The sequence below is a fragment of the Hypanus sabinus genome, chromosome 4 (assembly GCF_030144855.1).
Source record: "Hypanus sabinus isolate sHypSab1 chromosome 4, sHypSab1.hap1, whole genome shotgun sequence".
Taxonomy (NCBI): Eukaryota; Metazoa; Chordata; class Chondrichthyes; order Myliobatiformes; family Dasyatidae; genus Hypanus; species Hypanus sabinus.
In genome coordinates, this window is record NC_082709.1 from 33,041,248 (window position 1) to 33,066,717 (window position 25,470).

The 25,470-nt window shown below is 40.7% G+C and overlaps 2 protein-coding genes across 5 annotated transcripts in view; one reads left to right on the top strand and one right to left on the bottom strand.

Moving 5' to 3' along the window:
* Positions 1-17,800, top strand: part of ppp1r1c (protein phosphatase 1, regulatory (inhibitor) subunit 1C) — a 120,656-nt gene extending 102,856 nt beyond the window's left edge. For all 4 annotated transcript variants that reach the window (XM_059966793.1, XM_059966794.1, XM_059966795.1 and 1 more), the window contains one exon: positions 12,815-17,800. In XM_059966793.1, coding sequence (XP_059822776.1) covers positions 12,815-12,912 — 98 coding nt within the window. In that variant the 3' untranslated portion in view covers positions 12,913-17,800. The remainder of the gene's footprint in view (positions 1-12,814) is intronic.
* The window catches only part of LOC132392642 (uncharacterized), a 709,726-nt gene that overhangs the window by 552,790 nt on the left and 131,466 nt on the right, over positions 1-25,470 (bottom strand). The gene's annotated exons all lie outside the window — the stretch shown is intronic.

The following is a 25,470-nucleotide window of genomic DNA, read 5'->3' on the forward strand; positions in this document are numbered from 1 at the left end:
TCCTAACTTGTCTGTTCCTATCCCTCTCCAATGCTATGGTGAAGGAGATAGAATTGTGATCACTATCTCCAAAATTCTCTCCCACTGAGAGATCTGACACCTGACCAGGTTCATTTCCCAAAACCAGATCAAGTACAGCCTCTCCTCTTGTAGGCTTATCTACATATTGTGTCAGGAAACCTTCCTGAACATACCTAACAAACTCTACCCCATCTGAACCCCTCGCTCTAGGGAGATGCCAATCAATATTTGGGAAATTAAAATCTCCCACCACAACAACCTTGTTATTATTACACCTTTCCAGAATCTGTCTCCCTATCTGCCCCTCGATGCCCCTTTACTACTGGGTTGACTTCTGATCAACAGTGCCACACCCCCACCTCTTCTGCCTCCCTTCCAGTCCTTTCTAAAGCACCTAAAGCCTGGCACTCGATGTAACCATTCCTACCCCTGAGCCATCCAGATCTCTGTAATGGCCACAACATCATAGCTCCAAGTACTGATCCATGCTCTAAGCTCATCCGCTTTGTTCATAATACTCCTTGCATTAAAATAGACACATCTCAAACAATTGGTCTGAGCGTGTCCCTTCGCTATCACCTGCCTATCTTCCCTCTCACACTGTTTCCAAGCTGTCTCTATTTGTGAACCAACTGCCTCTTCCCCAGTCTCTTCAGTAGGGTTCCCACCCCCCAACAATCCTAGTTTAAACTCTCCCCAATAGCTTTAGCAAACCTCTCCGTCAGGATATTGGTCCCCCTGGGATTTAAGTGCAACCCGTCCTTTTTGTACAGGTCACTTCTGCCGCAAAAGAGGTCCTAATGATCCAGAAATCTGAATCTCTGCCCCAGGCTCCAATCCCTCAACAATCCATTTATCCTCCACCTCACTCTATTCTTATACTCACTGCCAAGTGGCACAGGCAGTAATCCCAAGATGACTACCTTTGTGGTCCTGCTTCTCTAATTCTTCCTGTAGTCTGCTTTCAGGACCTCCTCCCTTTTCCTGCCTATGTCATTGGTACCAGTATGTACCATAACTTCTGGCTGTTCTCCTTCCCACTTCAGGATATTGTGGACGCGATCAGAAACATCCCATACCCCAGCACCCGGGAGGCAAACTACCATCTGTGCTTCTTTCCTGCGTCCACAGAATTGCCTGTCTGACTCCCTAACTATAGAGTCCCCTATCACTGCACCCATCCTCTTTTTTTCCCTACCCTTCTGAGCCACAGGGCCAGTCTCTGTGCCAGAGGCCTGGCCGCTGTTGCTTCCCTTAGGTAGGCCATCCCACCGACAGTACTGAAACAGGAGTACTTATTGTCAAGGGGTACAGCCACAGGGGTGCTCTCCAGACTGTTACCCATTTATCATCTCCTGAGGCCTCGGTGTGACTACCTGCCTATAGCTCCTCTCTATCACCTCCTCACTTTCCCTGACCAGATGAAGGTCATCGAGCTGCATCTCCAGCTCCCTAACACAGTCTCTCAGGAACTGCAGCTCAACACACCTGGTGCAGATGTGGCCATCTGTTCGGCTGGGAGACTCCAGGACTCCCCACATCTGACACTGAGCACAGAACACATTCTTCCTGTCTGTATCCTACACAGGCAATCTACCTCACCTCAATCCGTTATCGCCAAAGCCTCATTGAGCCAAAGCCTTCCTACTCTGTCTCCCTCTACTCCATTCCCCACTCATCTGATGCCCGATCTGTAAGTGTCTCTTTTTAAACTCTTCTCACTGTTCTCACTGGCTGACGTTCACGCGTTTGCACAGTCGTGCCCCGATCAAACCGCTGAAGAAATAACTGTCTCCCCTTAAACTCTTCTCACTGTTCTCACTGGCTGACATCCACGTGCTTATGCAGTCGTGCCCTGATCAACCTCTGAAGAAACAACCTTTGCAATGGAAATAACAGTCATGAAAGCTTTACGTGGCTACTTTGAGATGACAAAAGATAAGTATCCAGCTAACAAGCACCAGTGGAACCAGATTCTTATTAGCACTTCTGTTCCATTGTAATGTTGCCAGTAATGCAATAAGAACCATTTGTACAAACTTCTACCTCAGTGAAGTGGAAGAAGCACTGACAATGTTCTTGGCCTCAATGAGCTTAGACAAAGTGTGCCAAAAGTTGAACAGTGAATCCACAAATTCTCATTGGAAGCACAAGTGCATTCCCTTGCTCTTTCAGTTTTCCCTTTCCATCAGTTTTATTCTCATCCCGCACACTGTCTGAGGCCAGTTATACGGCCTCGACTTATTTGTGAATGAGCCAAGCTTCCAAAATCATCTTCATTTCATCACAAAGATAACTTCCTTCCACATTTCTATTAGGTGTAATCTTCCTCCCTGTTTAAACCCATCACACCTGCCTGTTGGGCATCCATAGTCCTCCATAATCTCGAAGTTAAAATCAAATATCCCCATGGCTTTGAAACTCTTCATCATAGTAGCATCATAGAGTTTACACTACTTGTAACTGCGTGTTTCACTTCAGAAGCTCCGTTGCTACCACATGGGTAGATAAATTAACCAATGGGAATTATCCTCAGTAATTAGGTGAATCATGGTGCATGGTGGAAGGTCAATAGACAATAGACAATAGGTGCAGAAGTAGACCATTCAGCCCCTCGAGTCTGCACCGCCATTCTGAGATCATGGCTGATCATTCACTATCAATACCCAGTCCCTGCCTTGTCCCCATATCCCTTGATTCCCCTATCCATCAGATATCTATCTAGCTCCTTCTTGAAAGCATCCAGAGAATTGGCCTCCACCGTCTTCCGAGGCAGTGCATTCCACACCTCCACAACTCTCTGGGAGAAGAAGCTCTTCCTCAACTTTGTTTTAAATAACTGACCTGTTATTCTCAATCCATGCCCTCTGGTACTGGACTCTCCCAACATCTGGAACATATTTCCTGCCTCAATCCTATCAAATCCTTTAATTATCTTAAACGTTTCAATCAGATCCCCTCTCAATCTCCTCAATTCCAGCGTGTATAAGCCCAATCTCTCCAATCTCTCTGTGTAAGACAGACCTGCCATCCCAGGAATCAACCTAGTGAATCTACACTGCACTTCCTCAATTGCCAGAATGTCCTTCCTTAAACCTGGAGACCAAAACTGTACACAATATTCCAGGTGTGGTTTCACCAGGGCCCTGTACAAATGCAAAAGGACATCCTTGCTCTTGTACTCAATTCCCCTTGTAATAAAGGCCAACATTCCATTTGCCCTCTTCACTGCCTGTTGCACTTGCTCATTCGCCTTCATTGACTGATGAACTAGGACTCCTAGGTCTCTTTGCATTTCTCCCTTACCTAACTCTACACCGTTCAGACAATACTCTGCCCTCTTGTTCCTGCTTCCAGTGGATAACTTCACATTTATTCACATTGAATGACATCTGCCAAGTATCTGCCCAGTCACCCAGCCTATCCAAGTCTCCCTGTATTCTCCTAACGTCCTCTTCGCATGTCACACTGCCACCCAGTTTAGTATCGTCAGCAAATTTGCTGACATAGTTTTCAATGCCCTCATCTAAATCGTTGACATAAATCGTAAAGAGCTGTGGTCCCAATACAGAGCCCTGTGGTACCCCACTAGTCACCTCCAGCCAGTCCGAGAAACACTGATTCACTGCTACCCTTTGCTTTCTATCTGCCAACCAGTTTTCTATCCATGTTGAAACCCTGCCCGCAATGCCATGAGCTCTGATTTTACTCACCAATCTCCTATGTGGCACCTTATCGAATGCCTTCTGAAAATCTAGGTACACAACATCCACTGGCTTACCCTCATCTTATCCTTGTTACACCCTCAAAAAACTCCAACAGATTAGTCAAGCATGATTTGCCCTTGGTAAATCCATGCTGGCTCAGCCTAATCCTATTACTGCCATCAAGATGTGCCACTATTTCGTCCTTAATAATGGACTCAAGCATCTTCCCCATGACTGACGTTAGGCTAACAGGGCGATAGTCCTCCATTTTCTCCTTCCCTCCCTTCTTGAAAAGTGGGATAACATTAGCCACTCTCCAATCTTCAGGAACTGATCCTGAATCTAAGGAACATTGGAAAATGAAACCCAATTTCCTGAGCCACCTCTTTTAGAAACCTCGGATGCAGACCATCTGGACCCGGGGATTTATTAGCCTTCAGTCCTACCAGTCTACTCATCACAGTTTCTTTCCTAATGTCAATGTCTTGACGACAATTTGGGGAGAATAAAATGACATTGGCATGTAGTTAATAACATGAGTGTTTGGTGATCAGCATGGATGTGATGAGCCAAAAACCCATTTTACTCTCTCAACTATCACATGGTTGTCTTATATTTTGTGTATTCACTGGTGTCTAGGCCTCAGCCATTGATTCTAAACTCTCAATTTACTACCTGCCTTTTCTCATCGTTATTTCTCTGACCTCTATTGGAGCATAGAACATTACAACCCTTAGGCCCATGATGATGTGCTAACCTTTAAACCCACTGTAATATCAATCTAATTCTTCACTTCTACATGGCTCTCCATTTATCTATCAACTATGTGCCTATCTAAGAGTTTCTTAAATGACCCTAATGCATCTGCCTCTACCACCACCCCTGGCAGTCCTTTCCATGCACCTACCACTCTCTGTGTAAAGAACTTACCTCTGACACACCTCCTATGCTTCCCTCCAATCACTTTAAAATTATACCCCATGCATTAGCCATTTCTGAACCAGGAAAAATCATTGGCTATCCACTCGATCTATACTTCTTATCAACTTGTACATCTCACCTCTCATCCACCTTCACACCAAAGAGAAACACCTAGCTTGCTCAGGCTATCTTCATAAGCCATGCAGTCCATTCCATGCAGCATCCCAATAAATCTGTACCCTCTGAGCCCTCTCTAAAGATTCCACTTCCTCCTATAATGAGGCGAACAGAAGTAAACAAAATACTCCAAGTGTGGTCTCAACAGAGTTTTATAAAACTGCAACATTACCCCATGGTTCTTGAACTCAATCACTCAACTTATGAAGACAAACCACCATAATCATTCTTATCAACTTACGTGGCAACTTCGAAGCATCTATAGATGTGAACTCCAAGATCCCTCTGTTCTTACACACTGCCAAACATCCTCCCATTAATCCTGTATTCCACCTTCAGATTTGACCTCCAAAAATCAAAGTTCAAAATCAATTTATTATCAGATTATATATTTGTCATCATATACAACCCTGAGATTCACTTTCTTGTGGGCATTCACTGTAAGTACAAAGAGACATAATACAATCAATGAAAGACTGCCACAACAAGATGGACAAACAAGCAGTCTGTAAAAGACAACAAAATGAGTAAATGCAAAAGAAAAATAATAATAATAAAAAATAAATAAGCAATAAGTATCGAGAACATGAGATGAAGAGTCCCTGAAAGTGAATCTATAGGTTGTATTCAGTTCAGTGTTGGGGTGAGTGACATTGAGTCATGTAAGCCTCTCTGGTTCAAGAACCTGATGATTGAGGGGTGATATCTGTTCCTAAGCCTGCTCATGAGGCTCCTGTACCTCCTTCCTGATGGCAGCAGTGAGAAGAGAGCATGGCCTGGATAGTGGGGTTCCTGTTGATGGATGCTGCTTTCCTGCAACAGCGCTCCTTGTAGAGGGCTTACCTGTGACAGACTGGGCCATATCCATGACTTTTTGTAGGCTTTTCCATTCAAGGACATTGGTGTTTGCATACCAGGCTGTGATGCAACCAGTCAATATACTCTCCTCTGAACATATATAGAAGTCTGTCAAAATAGTTGATGATGCACTAAATCTACGCAAACTTCACTGAAAGTAGAAGTGCAGCTGTGCTTTCTTTATAATGGCTCTCACGTGCTGGATCCAGGATAAATCCTCTGAGATGATAACAAAGATGAATTTAAAGTTGCTAACTCTCTCTACATACTGTAAAAGGGATGGATGGTTTGGAGTTTTAAAACGTATGCAAGATAGTTTTTTGCAGCAATACATAGAGCTACCGACTAGAGAAGGGGCAGTGTTGGATCTGCTGTTCGGGAATTAAATAGGTCAGGTGACAGAGGTATGTGTTGGGGAGCACTTCGGGTCCAGTGATCACAATGCCATTAGTTTCAATATAATTATGGAGAAGGATAGGACTGAACCCAGGGTTGAGATTCTTGATTGGAGAAAGGCTAACTTTGAAGCAATGCAAAAGGATTTAGAAGGAGTGGATTGGGACAATTTGTTTTATGGGAAGGATGTAATAGAGAAATGGCGGTCATTTAAAGGTGAAATTTTGAGGATACATAATCTTTATGTTCCTGGGTAGGTTGAAAGGAAAGGTTAAAAGTTTGAGAGAGCCATGGTTTTCAAGGGATATTGGAAACTTGGTTAGGAAAAAGAGAGATACCTACAATAAATATAGGGAGCATGGAGAAAATGAGGTGCTTGAGGAACATAAAGAATGTAAGAAGAATCTTAAGAAAGAAATTAGAAAAGCTAAAAGAAGATACAAGGTTGCTTTGGCAAGTAAGGTGAAAATAAATCCAAAGGGTTTCTACAGTCATATTAATAGCAAAAGGATAGTGAGGGATAAAATTGGTCCCTTAGAGAATCAGAGTGGATAGCTATGTGTGGAGCCGAAAGAGATGGGGGAGATTTTGAACAATTTCTTCTCTTCAGTATTCACTAAGGAGAAGGATATTGAATTGTGTAAGGTAAGGGAAATAAGTAGGGAAGTTATGGAAGTTATGGAAGTTATGATGATTAAAGAGGAGGAAGTACTGGCACTTTTAAGGTATATAAAAGTGGATAAATCTCTAGGTCCTGACAGGATATTCCCTAGGACCTTGAGGGAGGTTAGTGTAGAAATAGCAGGGGCTCTGTCAGAAATATTTCAAATATCATTAGAAACAGGGATGGTGACGGAGGATTGGCATATTGATCATGTGGTTCCATTGTTTAAAAAGGGTTCTAAGAGTAAACCTAGCAACTATAGGCCTGTCAGTTTGACGTCAGTGGTGGGTAAATTAATGGAAAGTATTCTTAGAGATGGTATATATAATTACCTGGATAGACAGATGAACAGTCAACATGGATTTGTGCGTGGAAGGTCATGTTTGACAAATAGTATTGAATTTTTTGAAGAGGTTACGAGGAAAGCTGATGAGGGTAAAACAGTGCATGTAGTCTATATGGACTTCAGTAAGGCCTTTGACAAGGTACCGCACGGAAGGTTAGTTAGGAAGGTTCAATCATTAGGTATTAATATTGAAGTAGTAAAATGGATTCAACAGTGGCTGGATGGGAGAGGCCAGAGAGTAGTGGTGGATAACTGTTTGTCAAGTTGGAGGCTGGTGACTAGTGGTGTGCCTCAGGGATCTGTACTGGGTCCAATGTTGTTTGTCATATACATTAATGATCTGGATGATGGGGTGGTAAATTGGATTAGTAAGTATGAAGATGAAACTAAGGTAGGAGGTGTTGTGGATAATGAGGTGGGTTTTCAAAGCTTGCAGAGAGATTTAGGCCAGTTAGCAGAGTGGGCTGAGTGATGGCAGATGGAGATTAATGCTGAGAAGTGTGAGGTGCTACATTTTGGTAGGAATAATCCAAATAGGACATACATGGTAAATGGTAGGACATTGAAGAATGTGGTAGAACAGAGTGATCTAGGAATAATGGTACATAGTTCCCTGAAGGTGGAATCTCATATGGATAGGATGGTGAAGAAAGCTTTTGGTATGTTGGCCTTTATAAATCAGATCATTGAGTATAGGAGTTGGGATGTAATGTTAAAATTGTACAAGGCATTGGTAAGGCCGAATTTGAAGTATTGTGTACAGTTCTGGTCACCGAATTATAGGAAAGGTATCAACAAAATAGAGAGAGTACAGAAAAGATTTACTAGAATGTTACCTAGGTTTCAGCACCTAAGTTACAGGGAAAGATTGAACAAGTTAGGTTTTTATTCTTTAGAGAGTAGAAGGTTGAGGGGGGACTTGATAGAGGTATTTAAAATTATGAGGGGGATAGATAAAGTTGACATGGATAGGTTTTTTTTCCATTGAGAGAAGGGGAGATTCAAACAAGAGGGCATGAGTTGAGACTTTGGGGGCAAAAGTTTAAGGGTAACATGAGGGGGAATTTCTTTACTCAGAGAGTGGTAGCTGTGTGGAATGAGCTTCCAGTAGAAGTCGTAGAGGCAGGTTCGGTATTGTCATTTAAAGCAAAATTGGCTAAGTATACGGACAGGAAAGGATTATGGGCTGAGTGCGGGTCAGTGGGATTAGGTGAGAATAAGCGTTCAGCACGGACTAGGAGGGCCGAGATGGCCTGTTACTGTGCTGTAATTGTTATATGGTCTGATCCCCTAATGAAGACTGGTTCATGGATCTCTGTCCCCTCCTCTTGAAGTCAATAGTCAGCTCCTTGGTTTTGCTGACATTGTTGTGGCACCCCTCAGCCAGATTTTCGATCTCCCTCCTATACAGTATGTTGAATTGTCACCACCTTTGATTCATCCAAAGACAATGGTGCTATAGACAAAATTAAATGTGGCATTGGAGCTGTGCTTAGCCTCACAGTCATTAGTATAGAGCAAGTAGAGCAGGGGGCCAAATACACAGTCTTGTGGTCTACCTTTGCTGATAGTGATTGTGGAGGAGATGTTGTTGCTAATCTGAACAGACTCGGATCTGCAAGGGAGGAAACTGAGGTTCTGGTTGCACAAGGAGCTATTGAAGCCTAGGATTTTGAGCTTTTGCTTAGTTTCGAGGGAATGATAGTGTTGATCGCAAAGTTGTAGACAATGAATAGCATCCTGATGTATACATCTTCTCTGTCCAAATGCTGTAGGGTTGATGAAGAGACAATAAAATGGTATCTTCTCTACACTTGACTCTTCACATTTCTCCTGGTTAAAACTCATCTGCCACTTCTCAGCATACCTTTGCATCTGGCCAGTGCCCCATTTGAACCTTTAGCAGCTTTTAATACTATCCATAACTCCCAACCTTACTCGCCCATCCTTCCACTTCCTCATCCAAAGTCATTTATAAAAATCTCAAAGAGCAGGGGTCCCAGAACAGATCCCTGCAAAACCACTTGTCACTGACCTCCAGGCCGAATCCACTCCTTTGTCCTTTTATGGGCAAGCCAATTCTGTATCCACACAAAAAAAGATTCTCTGGATCCCTTGCCACATGACTTTCTGAATAAGCCTACCATGGGGGACCCTATCAAATGTCTTACAAGAGTCCATCTACTGCTCTACCTTCATCAATGTGCTTTGTTATATCCTCAAAGAATTCAATCAGGCTCATGATCACATGCCAACTATCCCAAATCAGACCATGCTTCTCCAAATACTTATAAATATTGTCTTTAAGAACCTTCTCCAATAATTTGCCCACTACTGAAGTAAAACTTACTGGTCTATAATTCCTAAGGTTATTTCTACTCTCGTTCTTGAACATTTCCCCTCGTCCAATCATCTGGTACCATCCAATGACCATTGAGAATGCAAAGATCATCATCAAAGGGGCAGAAATCCCTTTGCTTGCTTCTTGCAGTAACATGGGATCCATCCTGTCTGGCCATGGGATTTACAGTTATTGGTGCAACTTTCCCTAATCTGCCTCCCGATCTGTTTCTGTTGCTTCTGGAGTATCTATTTTAAGGTGATTGTTGGAGGCTGCAGGCAACTTTTACCTGTTCCCAGTTGGCAACAAATTTATCAGGATGCAATTGTTGGTCACTCTAAACACTCTCATCTCATCAATCTGTTTGGGAGGAGGACAGAGATATGATCGACAAGGGTGAGGTGTGGTGGCTGGGTAGGTTGGTTATGAAGTGATCAGAAATGACTGATCTCAGTAGTTCTGATGATGGCAGGAGCATTTCTGAACTTAACACTGAGAATGCACCTTGAAAAAATAATTCTGGAAGTTGTACTGGTGATCTCTGATTAGGTGGCCAGTAGACAAATTCTGTTTGCATTCATGAACCCAGTTTTGAGCAGGGTTGCTTCAACCAGATGCTTAGGCCTTAGTCTATAAATACAATTGTCTTTGGACAGTAACACGTGCATCTATCTGTAACTCACCAAAATAGGGTGCTTAGATGCACTTTCTGTTACAAAGAAACAGGGATGGATTTTAAATGTTCTGTTGACCTATCTTATTGATATCATCATTTGCCATTGTGTAAGTATTCACTGGAATACCTACAATTACTGAGATTCATGTTGCCTTGTCACAGCACACCTCTGAATGACTATGGGACATGGATTCCACTTTATGTTTCCCAACTACATAAAAGCAGCTGTACTGTAGTTGTGTGATCTTTAATTTAAACATCCAGGGCTTGGGGATCTTTCTTTTTGACTGTGTGGTTTACATCATCTTCTAGTATCTCACTACTTTCTGATAGTTCCATGCCTTTAGACATTTTCTGTTCATCTTCTGGTGCAAGAGTTACTCTCTTGTTCATGTTTTTTACAAGACTTTGGAAACAATTTTTTCCTAGAACTCAGACATATGGGCCTGGAGAATGGCTTGAACCTGGAGACTGTTGCAGCAGTAGCACTGAAGATCAGATCATTGCTGGAATGGGCAAGGCTGCATTCGAGATGCCTGTAGAATATCAGCAGACAGCTCAATTATCGTTAAAAATCTAAACAGTAAGAACTTAAACTTGAATATTGATCAACACATGGAAGTATAATACCATTGCTCTCAAAGAGACCGTTGAAAAGGAGGCAGGATTGGCAACTCATTCATGTTATGAAATCTGCAGATGGAATGGGGAATGAGAAATTATAAAAGAGGAGCTTTGAACAAATGGAAGGGACACAATTCCTTTTCTGGAGATTTACCACAGGCCTCATGATCAGCAGATAAAAAAGGCAGGTATAGGGACACATCAGAGAGAATCCTACGGTATGAGAGGATTTTAACTCCAATGTGAACTGGGATCACCTCTGAAAGGCTTAGAGAGGGTTGATTTTTTTAAGAGGACACCCACCAGAGCTTTCTGAACCAGTCATGGAGAGTCTGAGAGAGAAGGTAAGACTGGACCCAGTCCTACATGATGTAGTTGGAATGTCAGTATTTGAGACAATGACTGTAAATCTAAGTTTGAAGGTAGTTTTGGAAAGGGCTAAGCCTGGTCCAGGAATCAAATTACCAAACTGGAAGAAGACATCTTTCAAAATCATAATGCAGTACCTCATAAAAGTAAACTAGGGAGTACCAACTTGCAGGTAAGTCTATATCGCACAAGCGAGAGTGATTTAAAAGTGAAATAATGAAGCCAACATGTTCCCATAATGTTGAAAGATAATTGCAGCAGGACCAAGGAACCTTAGAAGGTAAGAGCTTGATTTTAAAAAGCACACAGCAGATACAGAGCTAGAGGTGTTTGTATAGGTGTATGGTAATTGCACTGAGATACTTCAGTATAATATGAGTGGACAAGAAATATCAATTGTCAATAAGATTAACGAAATAAAAGAAAAAAAACAAAAGCATTTTATGAACTATGTGAGGGGCAGAAGGGTAACCAGAGAAGGAGGAGAATACCAATGGGTAAGCTGTGTGTGGAACCAGGAGGTTGTAAGTGAGGTCTTAAATACTTATCTCTATTCAACTGGGAGAACAAGAATTCAGAGAGAGGTTAATATATCAGAATTTGTTATAATTAAATAGAGTGTATTAACTGTCTTAGCAGGCTTAAGGTTAAATTCCCATAGATGGCTGTGGTTTCAAGTGGAGGTGAATTGGATTTAATAGGCAGGTACCCAATGGTGGGCAAAAAGAGCATGTTTCTCTGCTCCTCAACTATAGCATTATTGTTTCCAAATTTAGCTCATCACAAATTGTCTGTGGCCCACTGCTTTTTCTGGACTGATGAAGGAGAACTGCAAACTATTTGACGCATCAGTCAGGGAGGGAAGGTGGGTTTGGGGTGGGGGAAGTTCGGAAGAGATCAGTCAGGGAGGGAAGGCGGGTTTGGGGTGAGGGAAGTTCGGAAGAGATCAGTCAGGGAGTGAAGGCGGGTTTGGGGTGAGGGAAGTTTGGAAGAGTGGTCTTCCTTCATTTGAACAGAGTTGCCTGAAATTCAGAACAAACCAAATTTGATACAACAGAAGTGTTTGCAAGAAAAGTTAGAATCAAGCAACTGTTTTCTTCTTAGGGTGTGTAATACTGACGCTGTACATTTACAGGTTTCCTCAACAAGTCCCTGACAGAACGTCCTGTCTCAAGTGTGCTTGTATCAAAGTAACAATGCACCCATTGTTTATCTTCTTCTCTAGAACAGTTGTGCAGTAACATCTGAAACTGCAATGAAAACTAGGTTTAAAATTTCATCAATCATTTGTGAAATTAAATTCTATACTTCTAGATGTTTAAGACCATTTTGAAATTCAGAAAAAGTGTCTTATCATGCATCTTTTCCCTCACTAGATAACTTTAAGGTTATTATTTTTCTTTAAAATTAGTAAATAAGTCATTACAAAATGCAACCAATGTTGAATAGTTACAGGTGATTGGTTGAATTAGTATGAAAGGATTGGATGTTGTTCCTCATCTCTGGTTACTTACAATGAATTTTCTTGGTACTTTGCAAATGAATTACGAGAGCAAAGTAAGATGCACAACGATAAGACCAGTGGAATTAAGATGCATTTGTTTCACATTTTAACCTACCAAAATTCTCTTCACAGAGCAGAGTCTGTCTTTAAGCTCTTTTGTCCAGAAAGAGAACTGGTCCCATTTGCCAATGCTCTTTTGCACATTTACAGGGGTGAAACACTTAAGGAGCAAAAATGAAACGCCATTCCTTGAGGAAGAAGAGGCAGCATCGGAAAAGGAAGAATGGTCACCAAAGACCAACTCTTGAGCACCTGGAAAGGAGTTTTACGGTATCTGAACTGAGAAAGCTTTCCTTCTGTCATCCTGCATCAAATCTGGTGGATATTTCCAGGCCCTCATTTAATCATCTTGAAGGGGTTTGGGGCTTAGAAACCTACTTGTATAAATTCACATTAGACTTCAGTCTAGGAAGCAAGTCTCACACAATCAAAGATACACACAAATATGATTGTGTAGAACCAAAATTCAAATCTGTCTACCATAAATTCACTTTTAGTCACTTTGCAAATGTAATAATATTGACATTATTGGTATTGTTAAATGAATATTATTATTCTACTTTGTTGATGCAAATCTAACATACTGTAAATATTCAAGAACTCTAAATAAAGAATGAAAATAAACTGACAGTTTAATATTTTAGCCCCCATCAATCACTCTACATGCATGTTTGTAGCTCTGACCAAAAAAAAACATTGACAATTGTAGGAAAATTTGGCATAGGAATGCTGGAGCAATTACTACATTAAAATAAAGAACTGAGCCAGGTTGCCTGTGACAAATTAATTATTGGCCAAAAAGATACCAAGACTTCAGGTGTAGCAAAGCAGGAAATGCACCATCTAGAGGATCAAACTGTGCCACCTTTACTGTGATGGGAGAGGTGTAATAGTGATTAGGGTGTGGGGATGGATTCGTGGGATTCATGGGAAAGCTGTTGAAAATGGAAAAGAACAAAAAACAAAATGTTCAAAAGCAGCAGTGCCAGTGGGAGTGAGCAAACACAAAGCCAGCACTGCCAATCAAAGATGCATAGACCTCACAGCCCTTCCCAGTTTGGCAATGTAATTTTTTTTATCACTAATTTTTTATTGCAACACCAAATTACATTCAATACAACCAGTTGCCGATTACGTTTTGACTGTTTAACCCAATCACCTCCAACCCTCATCGCCATCCCCCCTCCACCCCTCATCCTCATCCTCGACTCCACCCCCTGTCCACCCCTCTCTCCCCCACCATCCTTCTCCCCTCCACCAACCAACTGAATAGTAGTGCATACACAGACAGAGCATTCCTATTTTAACAGAAGAACTTTTAAGTTAGATATCAAATTTGTCCACATTAAGATTGTATTTGGTCATGCATCATTTACTCTTGCTAATGACAACTCCAGGTAAGAAATGTCCAAAAAGCTCCGAAGCCAGTGAGTGCTTGAAATATCATGGGAAGTTTTCCAATGCTGGACTACAATCTTCTCAGCTCAGTCAAGCCTGTCAGCCAGATTTTGCATGTTTTTTTCCATAAGGGAAAGGTGGGAGTCATCATTTAGAAGATGTACAGCGGGGTCCATTGGTAATTGTACCTCTGTTAGTTTTGTAAGAGTACTGATAACCTTCCTTCAAAAACCAAAAACCCCTGGACATTCCCATAAACGTGTATAAAAGGGCCAATGGTTCTGTGGGGGTAAAGTGAGCAATATGGGTCAGGACCAGTCTAATTCTTGGTGTTAGATATGCTCTATGACAAAATTTCAAGTGTATATGATTTGGGTTTTTCGAAGCACAGGTAGCGTTATCCCAAATCGCATCCCAGTCTAAGTCTTATCCCAATTCAGATATGTCCCTATCCCAGGCTTTCATTCCTGATGTGGGCATATCAGAATCAGAATCAGAATCAGAATCAGAATCAGACTTTAATCGCTAAGTACCTGTACACATACAAGGAATTTACTTCCGGCAGATGTTGTCTCTCTGCTCATAACAGATGATAAATATAAATGAAAATATAGATTATGCATACAGGTAGTGCAATCCAAGTAATAGTTAGCCGACAGTTAACCGGCAGTTAACTGTTCAGCAAAGTGACCGCAGTAGGGAAAAAAAACTTCTCCAGTGCCTATTAGTCTTAGTCTTCTTAGTATTTCTGGGAGTTTAATTTATCATATCTATCTGTCCTGGAGCACTCTGTATCCAACTTAAAATGGGATGGTCCTTAAATCTGACCCCCAGGGAACCCCGTAGGCTTTACAAGCTGATCTTACTCTAAAGTAGAAGAAAAGAGCGTGTTTATCAATATTATATCGAGATACCAGTTCTTGAAAGCTAAAGATAGTACTTGTCCTATTAATATCTTGAAGAGTAGTAATACCTTTATCCTCCCAAGTTCTGTTAGTGAATGGTTTCCCCCCAGATTGAAGATAATTATTGTTCCATAGCGCTTTAAAATTTCTGCTCTAAGCACTTATAGCATATGGGCTAAAATTGGACTGTAATACAAATCACATTTTTTGGTAGACATACCTATAAGGGAAAGTCCTTCAACCTTATTGGTGCTATTAGCTCTTGTTCTATATTTTTCCATGATGAAACTTTATCCTCCTCCATCTAATAGCTAAGACTTTTTAATACAAATGCCCAGTGTGACAATTTAAAATTTGGACATGCCAATCCCCCATCTGACCTTTTGAATTGTAGAGCTGACCACTTTATATTGAGTTGTTTACCATTCCAAACATAGGATCGTAGTAAGTTTTTGCCAATATCCTGCTGGAGGCACAAGTGGGATCATTAGGCTGATAAAATTAATGTGGGGTAAGATGTTTTAATGACTGATATACAGGCTGGAACTGATGCTGGCAGGTGTGTCCATCTATTAATATCTTCTTCCATTTTTTTTCAAAATTAAAGAGTAATTTGTTTTAGCCACAGACAATAGGGAAGTATTAACTTTAATACCCAAGTAGAGGACCTCATTTGTAACATTAATCTGGGGAGTGTTACGTACCCCATAACTGGGTTTACAGACCAGCAGAAATAGAAGAATCCGCTGGAGTCTGGTGGTACTGAAAACTAAAGGTGTTTATTAGTAAACTACACAATATAGTATCAAAAATGCAAATATACATATAAAACAGGTTAGCAATAATAAGCATAAAAGTGTAGGAATAACAATAAGCAGTAATAAACAAAATCTATCAATGTCTAGGGGGAAATGAATTGTCATAGGAGAATACAGAGTTCAGTTCATGTATGCTGAGGCAGTTGTGGTTGTATTGTAATTTGTTGGAGAGAGAGAGAGAGAGCGAGCAAGAGATTGAGCAGCTGCAGCCAACAAACCTCCTGTTGCTTTCTGATTCTGTCGTAGCGTTGTGGTCATTCGGTTATGACCCCTTCGTTCTCAGCTAGACCATTCTTCTGTGGTGGACTTGTCACTCTGGCATGAGTGGACACACACACAAGTCCCCACCGGCCATCACACTGTGAGCATTATTGACCGATCTCCTGATTCAGTCCTCGAAGCCCGCACCTTCCTGTGGGTGCACAACACCCGGTCAGCGTCCACTGGTTTGTCTGAGGGGTGTCTCCGCACACCTGTCTTTTATCCCTATTGATGGGGTATCAGCCATCCATCAACTCAAAATGACTATGTCCATCAAATCAGGCCACTCCTGCTGTCTCCTTAAGAATGTTAACGAGCAAAGTAACATCCTTATAGCGAAAGGTAAACAATCCAGGAAGCCATAATGCGTACTGTGTGTCTCTCTCTCTTATCTGTAGCAGATGTTCCTGCCTCTGTGCTTCATCTCTTTCTCTCTCATTAGCAGCATAGCAATAGTAATAGTTCATAGTTCATAGTTCATAGGGCGGGGGGAATGGTTAACTCTTCACCCCATTTCCATCAGGTCTGTTCAGCACTCATAACAGAAGGAAGAGACACCTTACTTTTATCTGTATTAATCAGCAACAGTGCTGATTTTGGCAGATTAACTTTGTATCCTGAAAGGAATCCAAATTGCTCCAGTGTTTTTAAAAATAGGGGAGAGTTTGTTGAACATTTGCCCATATAAACTAATGTGTCGTTCGCGTAAAGTGATATTGTATGTGATGTTGTAACTATTGTAATGGAGAGATCTGAGGAGAGTTTCTAATTAAATGTGCAAGTGGTTCAATAGATATAGCAAAAATTCAAGGAGACAGAGGGTCCCCTTCTGGTGTGCCCCATCCTATGTCAAATGACTCTGAGAAACCTCCCCCCACACATACCCAGGCTGAAGGATTAGCATACAGTGTTTGAATCACATTGATAAATTTATCGCCAAGCTTAAATTCTTTTAGAACGCTCCAAAGATACGGCCATTCAAGGCAATTGAACGCTTTTTCAGCATCTAGAGATAGCAGGCCACAGATAGGTGGGATTTTATGTGTTGCATAAGAGCTGGCGAATATTATCAGATGCGAGACGTCCCCTGATAAAGTCCATTTGATCTGGGCTAATTATTTTCCCAACTACTGTCTTGAGTCTACTGGCTAAGACTTTGGAAAATATCTTGAGGTCAGCATCTATCAAGGAGATTGGACGGTGATTGGCACATTCCAAGGGGTCATTACTGGGCTAAGGTATAACTGTGATCAGGGCTGTGCTTAGATCTCTATGGAAAGCACCATTTCCAGTAGCATAATTTAATGTTTCTAACCATTCTGGTCCAAGAATATCCCGAAGTGCTAAGTGAAGTTCCACAGGTATGCCATCTATACCTGGCGTACGGCCCTTATTTGTAGCTTTGACTGCTTTAAATAGCTCATCCAGTGTAATAGGAGAGCCTGGAGTTTTGGAGTCCTCTAATGACAACTTAGGGAGATCTAATCCACTAAAAAAAAATCAGAGAAGTCATTCTCAGAAGGAACTGAGCCACTTGTATACAGTTCTTTAAAGTAACTCCTGAATGTCTCATTTATTTCCTCTGTTGAAGATACTACTCCACATCTAATCACATGGTGTAGACCTTTTAGCTTCCTGTTGTTTGAGTGTTGGTGCCAAAAGAAGGCTTGGTCTGCTGCCTTCTGCATAATACTTATGTTTGGTTATATGGATCATATATTCTGCCCTGCTTCTTAATAAATCACTTAATTATGCTTGTTTTGAGCTCGTTTTCTTTTGTTGTGGTGTATCTCCTTCTGAGATCATTTTCCAAAACCTTAGGCTGTTCTTCCAGGGTGGAAATCTTTTGAAGCCGGCTTTTGTGTAGGGGGGAACTTATTTCATAAGAAATTCAGTCACATTCGAGACATTATTTTTATTTAAATTTATAAATTCCATCAGTTTTGTTAGAAATTTGTCATTTTTTAGAAGGGTAGAGTTAAACCTCCACCTAGTAGCCTTATTTTTAATTTTGCCATAATTAAAAGTAGATATGACTGGGTTGTGATCAGATAGATGTCTGGGCAAAAATTCTATTGAGTGTACCAAAGGCAGCAAACCAGAGGATATGAGAATGTAATCTATCCAAGAGAAAATTTTATGTCTTGTGGAGAAGAAGATATAGCCTTTAACAGATGGATTATGCACCCTCCACACATCAGCTAAATTGAAATTTGTTAGGCGAAGGTTAAGTGCTATGGAAGCAGATTCTTGAGAGCTTGTTATAATTGAGGAAGATTTATTGAGGTTATTGTTTACCAAAGCATTCATGTCCGAATCAACATATAGTTGGTAGTTACTTAACTTCAGTAATTGTGAGGTAATTGAGGGAAAAAATTCAGCCTTGAATATAGTTGGGGCATAAAGGCTAACGAATGCAACTTTCTTACCCTGAATGGATGTACAGCAACAAGCTAGACATCCTTCATTGTCCGAGCCAGTCCTTTCAATTGATACATTATTACTACTTCTCATTAATATTATAACTCCTTTCATACGAGTATCATCAGCTGATGCCACAACAGGTTTATAAAAGCGGTTTTGAACCCTGGGAATTTCATTAGGTTTAAGACGTATTTCCTGTAACAGCGCGATATCTATTTTCTTTTTGCATAAGAAATGTAAAATCTTTGAACGCTTGTAGGGAGAGTTTAATCTTCTAACATTAGATGATACAATAGTAAGATTTTCTAATTTATCTGTGTTGCTCATCTTCCCCTGTTGTTGTAAGTTGGTGGTGGAGCCCTGAGTTACCCCCTTCCCGCCCCTTGCATACAACCCCTTACTTTGTAACATCTGTGAGTGTCACTTAGCAATGTCAACACTGAACATTAACCGCCCCCCTCTAGCACCAACAAATTAGAAAGGCAAAGTGGTTCTCATAGACAATCATATAAAAGAGACAAGAAAAAAAAACCTGGTCAAACCCATTAACCTATATAATTAAAACCATTCCCATCTCAAATATAATATAACACATAATCAAGACCCCAACAGCTCTCTTGCGGGAGACTGCTGCTTTAACAGACCGTCACTTAGCAATGACGCCAGTGACGTATTATCTCGTGCCCATGAAAGTAAACATGTCTGCTGGAGACATGACCCAAAATGAACGTGTGCAACGAAAGGTATTCAGAACAAACTGCTGTTTTTCAGCTTCATTCTTGATGAAGTATGACAATTGGGTGTGTTGAATATTACCTTAGAAAGTAAAAGATAAAAAGTATACTCTAGGCAGATTTATATCACATTATTGGCAATATAATTGAGCGACTTTTCTCTTTGCTGAGTATGCTCAACACTGGGACCCTCAGATCCAGAACCCTGTACTGAAGGAAGTAACCAGCTGCCAACTATTTTCAATGCACACAAGAAATGCAGCTGATCTCAAGCTGCAGCTTTGTAAAGGAATAAACGATATTCAAGATAGGTTCAAGTGTGAATGTACAAAACAGTACTTTGTAGTTATGAACATGTTCTTCTCATCAATCCTTCCTTTCACCTGACACTTAACATTTTACCTGCTGATGCACCATCAATAACTCTCGGAGACAGGAGGCAAATGATAGGCTTTTATTAGCTGCAAGAAACCACCACACGACATCCTGGAGACTGAGGGGGGAGCAGTGCCTCCAACCGCCTTTATACCGGGGTCTGTGGGAGGAGCCACAGGAGCAGTCAGCAGAGAGGTGTGTTCAGTGTCCAGACAGGTATATGTAGTTCACCACACCGGCACACAGTCTGATGAGGAATGCATAGGGCTGAGCAGTATCTGTGGGGTTAGGGGAAGGAATAATCAAGTTCCACAAAAAGTCCACAATTCCTTCCCTTTCCCAACAGGCTGTAGTAAAGCTTAAGGTTCTTCACTGAATATATAAGCAGCAAAGATTTGATGGTAGCCAGTCTTATCAGTGCTATGGACAAAGGGGTGCCAATGAAAATTGATTGATAATGCTATTTTTCCAAGTCAATTATCAAGAATTGAAGACAGCAAATTGAAAAGGCGAGACTTGAAGAGCATTTCAAATTAAACTCAACTTTGCCATTTATTGAATAGGGATAAATACATTCATGACATCCATTCCTGCAAAATACTATTGTCATGAAATTATATGCAGTGCCACGCACATATTGCTAATAAACAATGCTTACTACATCACCTGTCACCACTTTAAGAATTCACTGCAGCGCTATCAGCTTGCTGGCCTGCAAAAATGTTAAAGGAACCCTTAAGCACTCATGTATAGATCTCTTCAAGTACCAATCTGTACTTTCTTCAAGGAACTTCTTCAGAGGCCAAAAATACACTGTGCACACACTTTTGATTCAGTTCCTCCAATATTTTTCTGCAATTTTTATATCTATAATTCCTTATCTTTTCATCCCCTGGTGTATTTGGTATCAGACATTGTTACAGCGCAAAGACAGTACCTTTCTGCACAACTCATGCATTCTGCCAATGCTGCCCATCTATGATAATCCCTCAGGTTTCCCTTAAAATGTTCCCCTTTCACTCTCATTTACTCTATATCCTACCAGAACACGATACATCAACATATATTACCACACACTTGTCTGGATTAAATTCCGTTAGCCACAGCTTTGCCCAGTTTTCCAACGTATTTACTATTGTAACTTTGAACAATCTGGTTCAATATCTATGTCTCTATTAGTTTCCATGTCACCTGCAAACTTAATATTCCAGCACTAGCCTTTGTGGTGCAACGGTGCAACTTCTGTTACAGAAATCCAGTCAGCAAAGAACTCCTAGGACTCTTTGCCTCCTATCACAGATCTATTTTTCTCAACACACCTGAATTCTTTATGCCCTAACCTTCTGCACCAACCTACCATGTAGATATTATATAAACCCCTATGGAATTCCATATAAACCACATCAACTGTACTGCTGCATCAACTTTCTTAGTTCACTCCTCAGAAAGCTCAGATTTGGGAGACCAGATCTCCTCTGCCTAAAACCATTAATTCCTCCTCATCAGTCCCTTGCCTTTTCAAAGTGCACATAAGCCTTCTCCCTCAGAGTCTTCTCCAACAATTTCCAGGGAAGTAAAGTTAACAGACATGTTTCTAAGTTTACCTCTACTGCTCTTTTTGAACAAATGAACAGCATTAAACATCTGGTATTTACACACAGTTAACAAAGATGCACTACTCTCCAGAGCCTCAGCAATCTACTCCCTTTTGCTCCCTGTGTATCCTGGGATCGATTCCCTTAGGCCTTATGGGTTATCCTCCCTAATGTGCACCAGTGCTTGTAATATCACCTGCTTTCTGAAGCAGACATCCTCAATATTGCCATACCCTTCTCTAATGTTAGTGAGAGGTATCCCATTTTGAAATCTTCTTGGGAGTGGAAGTCTGTTTTGGAATGCAGATGCCAATTCTATTGGAGAAATTTTGGAATTGATTATCTAATGTTAATGGTTGGCAGATACGAGGGCCTGTCAGCAGGAAACCGTAGACAGAAGTGATAGAAGCTCATTTGGCAGCAATACTTTAATATTAGTAACACATTTTACCAATATAAATATACATCTCTAGGATGAGACTCTATAATTACCCAAATAAAGACTTTAGATTCCTCAAACTTATGCGCACAAAAGAATTAACAAATAGAAAACCAAAATATTCTTATCTTCGAAGTTGAACATGGGAGAATGATGAAAAAGGCAAAATCCCATTGTATCCGAGGCAATTTTAATCCAGATTTAAATTGGTGAAAAACACAGGATAATGGTAGGGTTTTTCTTTTGTGACTGGGAACCTATGACCAGTGCTGTGCCAGAGGGATTGGAGGCTGTTGCTATATACATTAATGATTTGGATTTGTATTTATATGTGTAGGAAATATAATGAGCAAGTGTGCAAATGACAACACAGATAGAAGGTGCAACGAAATGCAGGAAGAATAGTCTTTGATTGTAGAATAAAATTAGTTGGTAGATTGGGCAGAGAAGCAAGAAATGGAATTTGATCCTCTCAAGTAATTCTTTGTCAAAAGATTAACAAGGCTAAGATAGATGTACTAGGATGTGCAAAGGGAAATTTCTGAATCTGCTGTTGACAAAATTGAAAGTATGGTAAACATGAGGAACGTAGAATCTAAAACAGAAGTGCAAGCAGAATCGTATGAGTAACAAAGAAATCTAGCAGCTTTGTTAAGAACATTTTTGCAAAATGACAATGTAAACCAGCTAGCACTTTTGTAAGGACTAACTAGAATGAGGGGCGTGATTGCAGAGGGTTTTGGGGGAACCTATGTAAAAATCTTTGAAGGTGGCAGGACATGATGGAAGAGCAGCTAGTAAGTACTAGGCAGCATAAACCAAAGTAAAAGATAGGTATTTAGGAAGGTTCTATTAAACTTTTCTAAAAACTTTGACTTGGCTGCAACTCAAGATTTCACTTCTGATAAACACTTCAGGAAGAACACAAAGAGGGTGCAGACAAAGAAATTCAGAAATGAGAATTTTCACCTACATCATTTGAAAGGAAAAGCAGGAACAAAGAAGGCTGGGAAGAAATTTGATACATTGTGCACCAAAACATGATGGAATAACAAGGAGTTGAGATCAATTGTTTTGATAACTGATGGAGGGAGGGGCAAGGATTACAGATTCAAGTTTAAGGCAGAAGGCCATTGGGATAGGAAAGTTGTAGATGGGAGTAGGCAAAAATCTAAATGCGGATCTGAAATCAATAGGAACAAATAGGAACAACAATTACATCAAGATAAAATAATTTACAGGCGATGGGAAAAAGCTGTAAAATAGAGATCATTTGAAATATCTTACAGAAAGTCTGCATGTCACTGATGGGCCAAATAGCAGCTCCCTGTGCGATAATAATTCATCAGACAGTAAACATACAAATTTACATAACACTGTGGTGTCTTTAGAATTGAAATTCTAATGACACTGAAGTGAATCAAATAAGTTGTATATAAATGAAGTTTCAATTTATTTTAAAATGATAATTTAAACATTGTAAGATCCCTACAGTAAGAATACTGATGCATTCATCCAAACAGACAAGATTGCAAATTGTTACTGAGAAAACTATATCCTACATACAAGCAACAAGGTTAAAAGGGAATCAAGTTCAAGTTCAGTTTTTTTTTCCATTCAACCGTACATGTGTATACCGCCAAGTGAAAAAATGTTCCTCTAGACCAAGGAGCACAAAACTACATATAACTCAAACATGTATCACATAAAGTAATATTATCACAAATAAATGAACAAATAATAAGATGCATATATGATACAAATTAAAAAATAAACAGTATAACACTACTGGTACTTCATACATGACAATTTATTTATTTATTCTGGCCCTGTACCACTACTGTATGATGAGATTCCCACATGGCGGCAGGGAATTCAGTAGTCTTACAGCCTAGGGGAAGAAGCTGTTTCCCATTCTAATAGTTCTTGTCCTAATGCTACTGTACCTTCTGCCTGATGGTAGAGAGTCAAAGAGATTGCAGGACACATGGGAGGGTTCATCAACAATTTAGGGGCCCTGTGTACACAGAGCTCCTGATAAGTATCCCTAATGTGTGGAAAAGAGACCTTGATGATCTTCTCAGCAGTGCTTGCAATCCTTTGTAGGAACTTACAGTCATATGCTTTGCATTTCCCGTACCTGACAGTGATTCAGCTGGTCAGGATGCTCTCGACGGTGCTGTAAAATTTGATTAAAATAGGGGGAGGGTAGAGCCTCACTCACCCCAGTCTCCTCAGAAAGTGGAGACTTCGCTGTGTTTTATTTACCAAAGAAGTGGTGCTGATGGTCTAGGTGAGATTGTTCATTATGTGGACTCCCAGAAATATGGTGCTCCTAACTCATCATGTCAGAAAATGATATATAGATCCTGTATTTAAAAACCTACTAACATATCTGCATTCAAATGAAGAATATAATCTATGCTCTGTAAATCTGAACAGAATTAACCTTCTATTAACCTACCCATTTCATCCACCTTCCTTTTGGTACATGCAAACTACTTCGATTTTCTCACAATGCAGCTTGCTCAAAGCTCCAGAAACACCCTCACCCCAACTGTTCTGTATTCGCTCTGCATTGACTCATTTCTTCCCACAATAATCTACATCATCCCCTAAATTATAAAATACTTACGCTCCGTGGCCGCTTTATCAGGTACACCTGTACGATTGCTTGTTAATGTAAAGAACTAATCAATCAATCACGTGGCAGCCACTCAGAAAGCATGCAGACATAGTCAAGAGGTTCTGTTGTTGTTCAGATCAAACATCAGAATGTGGATGAATTGTGATCTAAGTGACTTTGACTGTGAAATGATTGGCGATGTCAGATGATGTGATTTGAGTATCGTAGAAACTGCTGATCACCTGTAATTTTCATGCACAGCATTCACTAGAGTTTACAGAGAATGGTGTGAGAGAGAAACAAAAAAAAACATCCAGTGGCCAGTGGGCAGCAGTATGGTGGGTGAAAAAGCCTTGTTAATGAGAGAAATCAGAGGTGAGTGGCCAGACTGGTTCAAGAATGCAGGAGGCTATTCCAACCATGCGTTACAACAGTGGTGTTTGGAAGACCATCTGGGAATGTACAACACATCGAACGTTGAAGTGGATGGGCTACACATGCTTCCACTCCTGTACCTAATAAAGTGGCCACTGAGTGCACAGAGTTACTATTTACTCACCTATTTCCTTAACCAACCTCTATGTAGCCTCATTCTACTATTTATAGAATTTAACTCTGATGAGGCTGGCATTCTTCATCAACATTCTGTCGTAACATTTCCAAGGCACCAAGTCATGGCAAGGTCCTTTTCAATCGCTTCTGACATCGCACCTGCTATATGATCAGAGCTTAAGCTGTGGTCTGGTCTTGTACTAATACCTGTGCTGATTCTGTTCTCAACACCCCATCTGTCCATTTACCAATTCAGAGGCTGTTCCTCTGCCAATACCAGGCACCAATGTAGCTTAGTGGTTAGCGCGATGCTTTTACAGCTCAGGGCCTTCTGGGATTCGAAGTTCAATTCTGGCACCAGTCTGTAAGGAGTCTGTGTATGTCCTCCCCGTGGAATGTGTGGGCTTTCTCCGGTTTCCACCCACAGCCCAATGATGTACCAAGTAGGTTAAATGGCCATTGTAAAATTGTCCCATGATTAGGTTAGGGTTAATTGGGATCGTGGGTTGCTGGGGAACCAGAAGGGCCTACTCTAAAATGTATAGCTAATCAAAATATATCCTCCATTAATTCCAACACACACAAAATGCTGGAGGAAATTTAGATCAGGCAGCATCTCTGGAAATGAATAAACAGTAACGTTTCATGCCAGACCCTTCTTCAGGACTGGAAAGGAAAG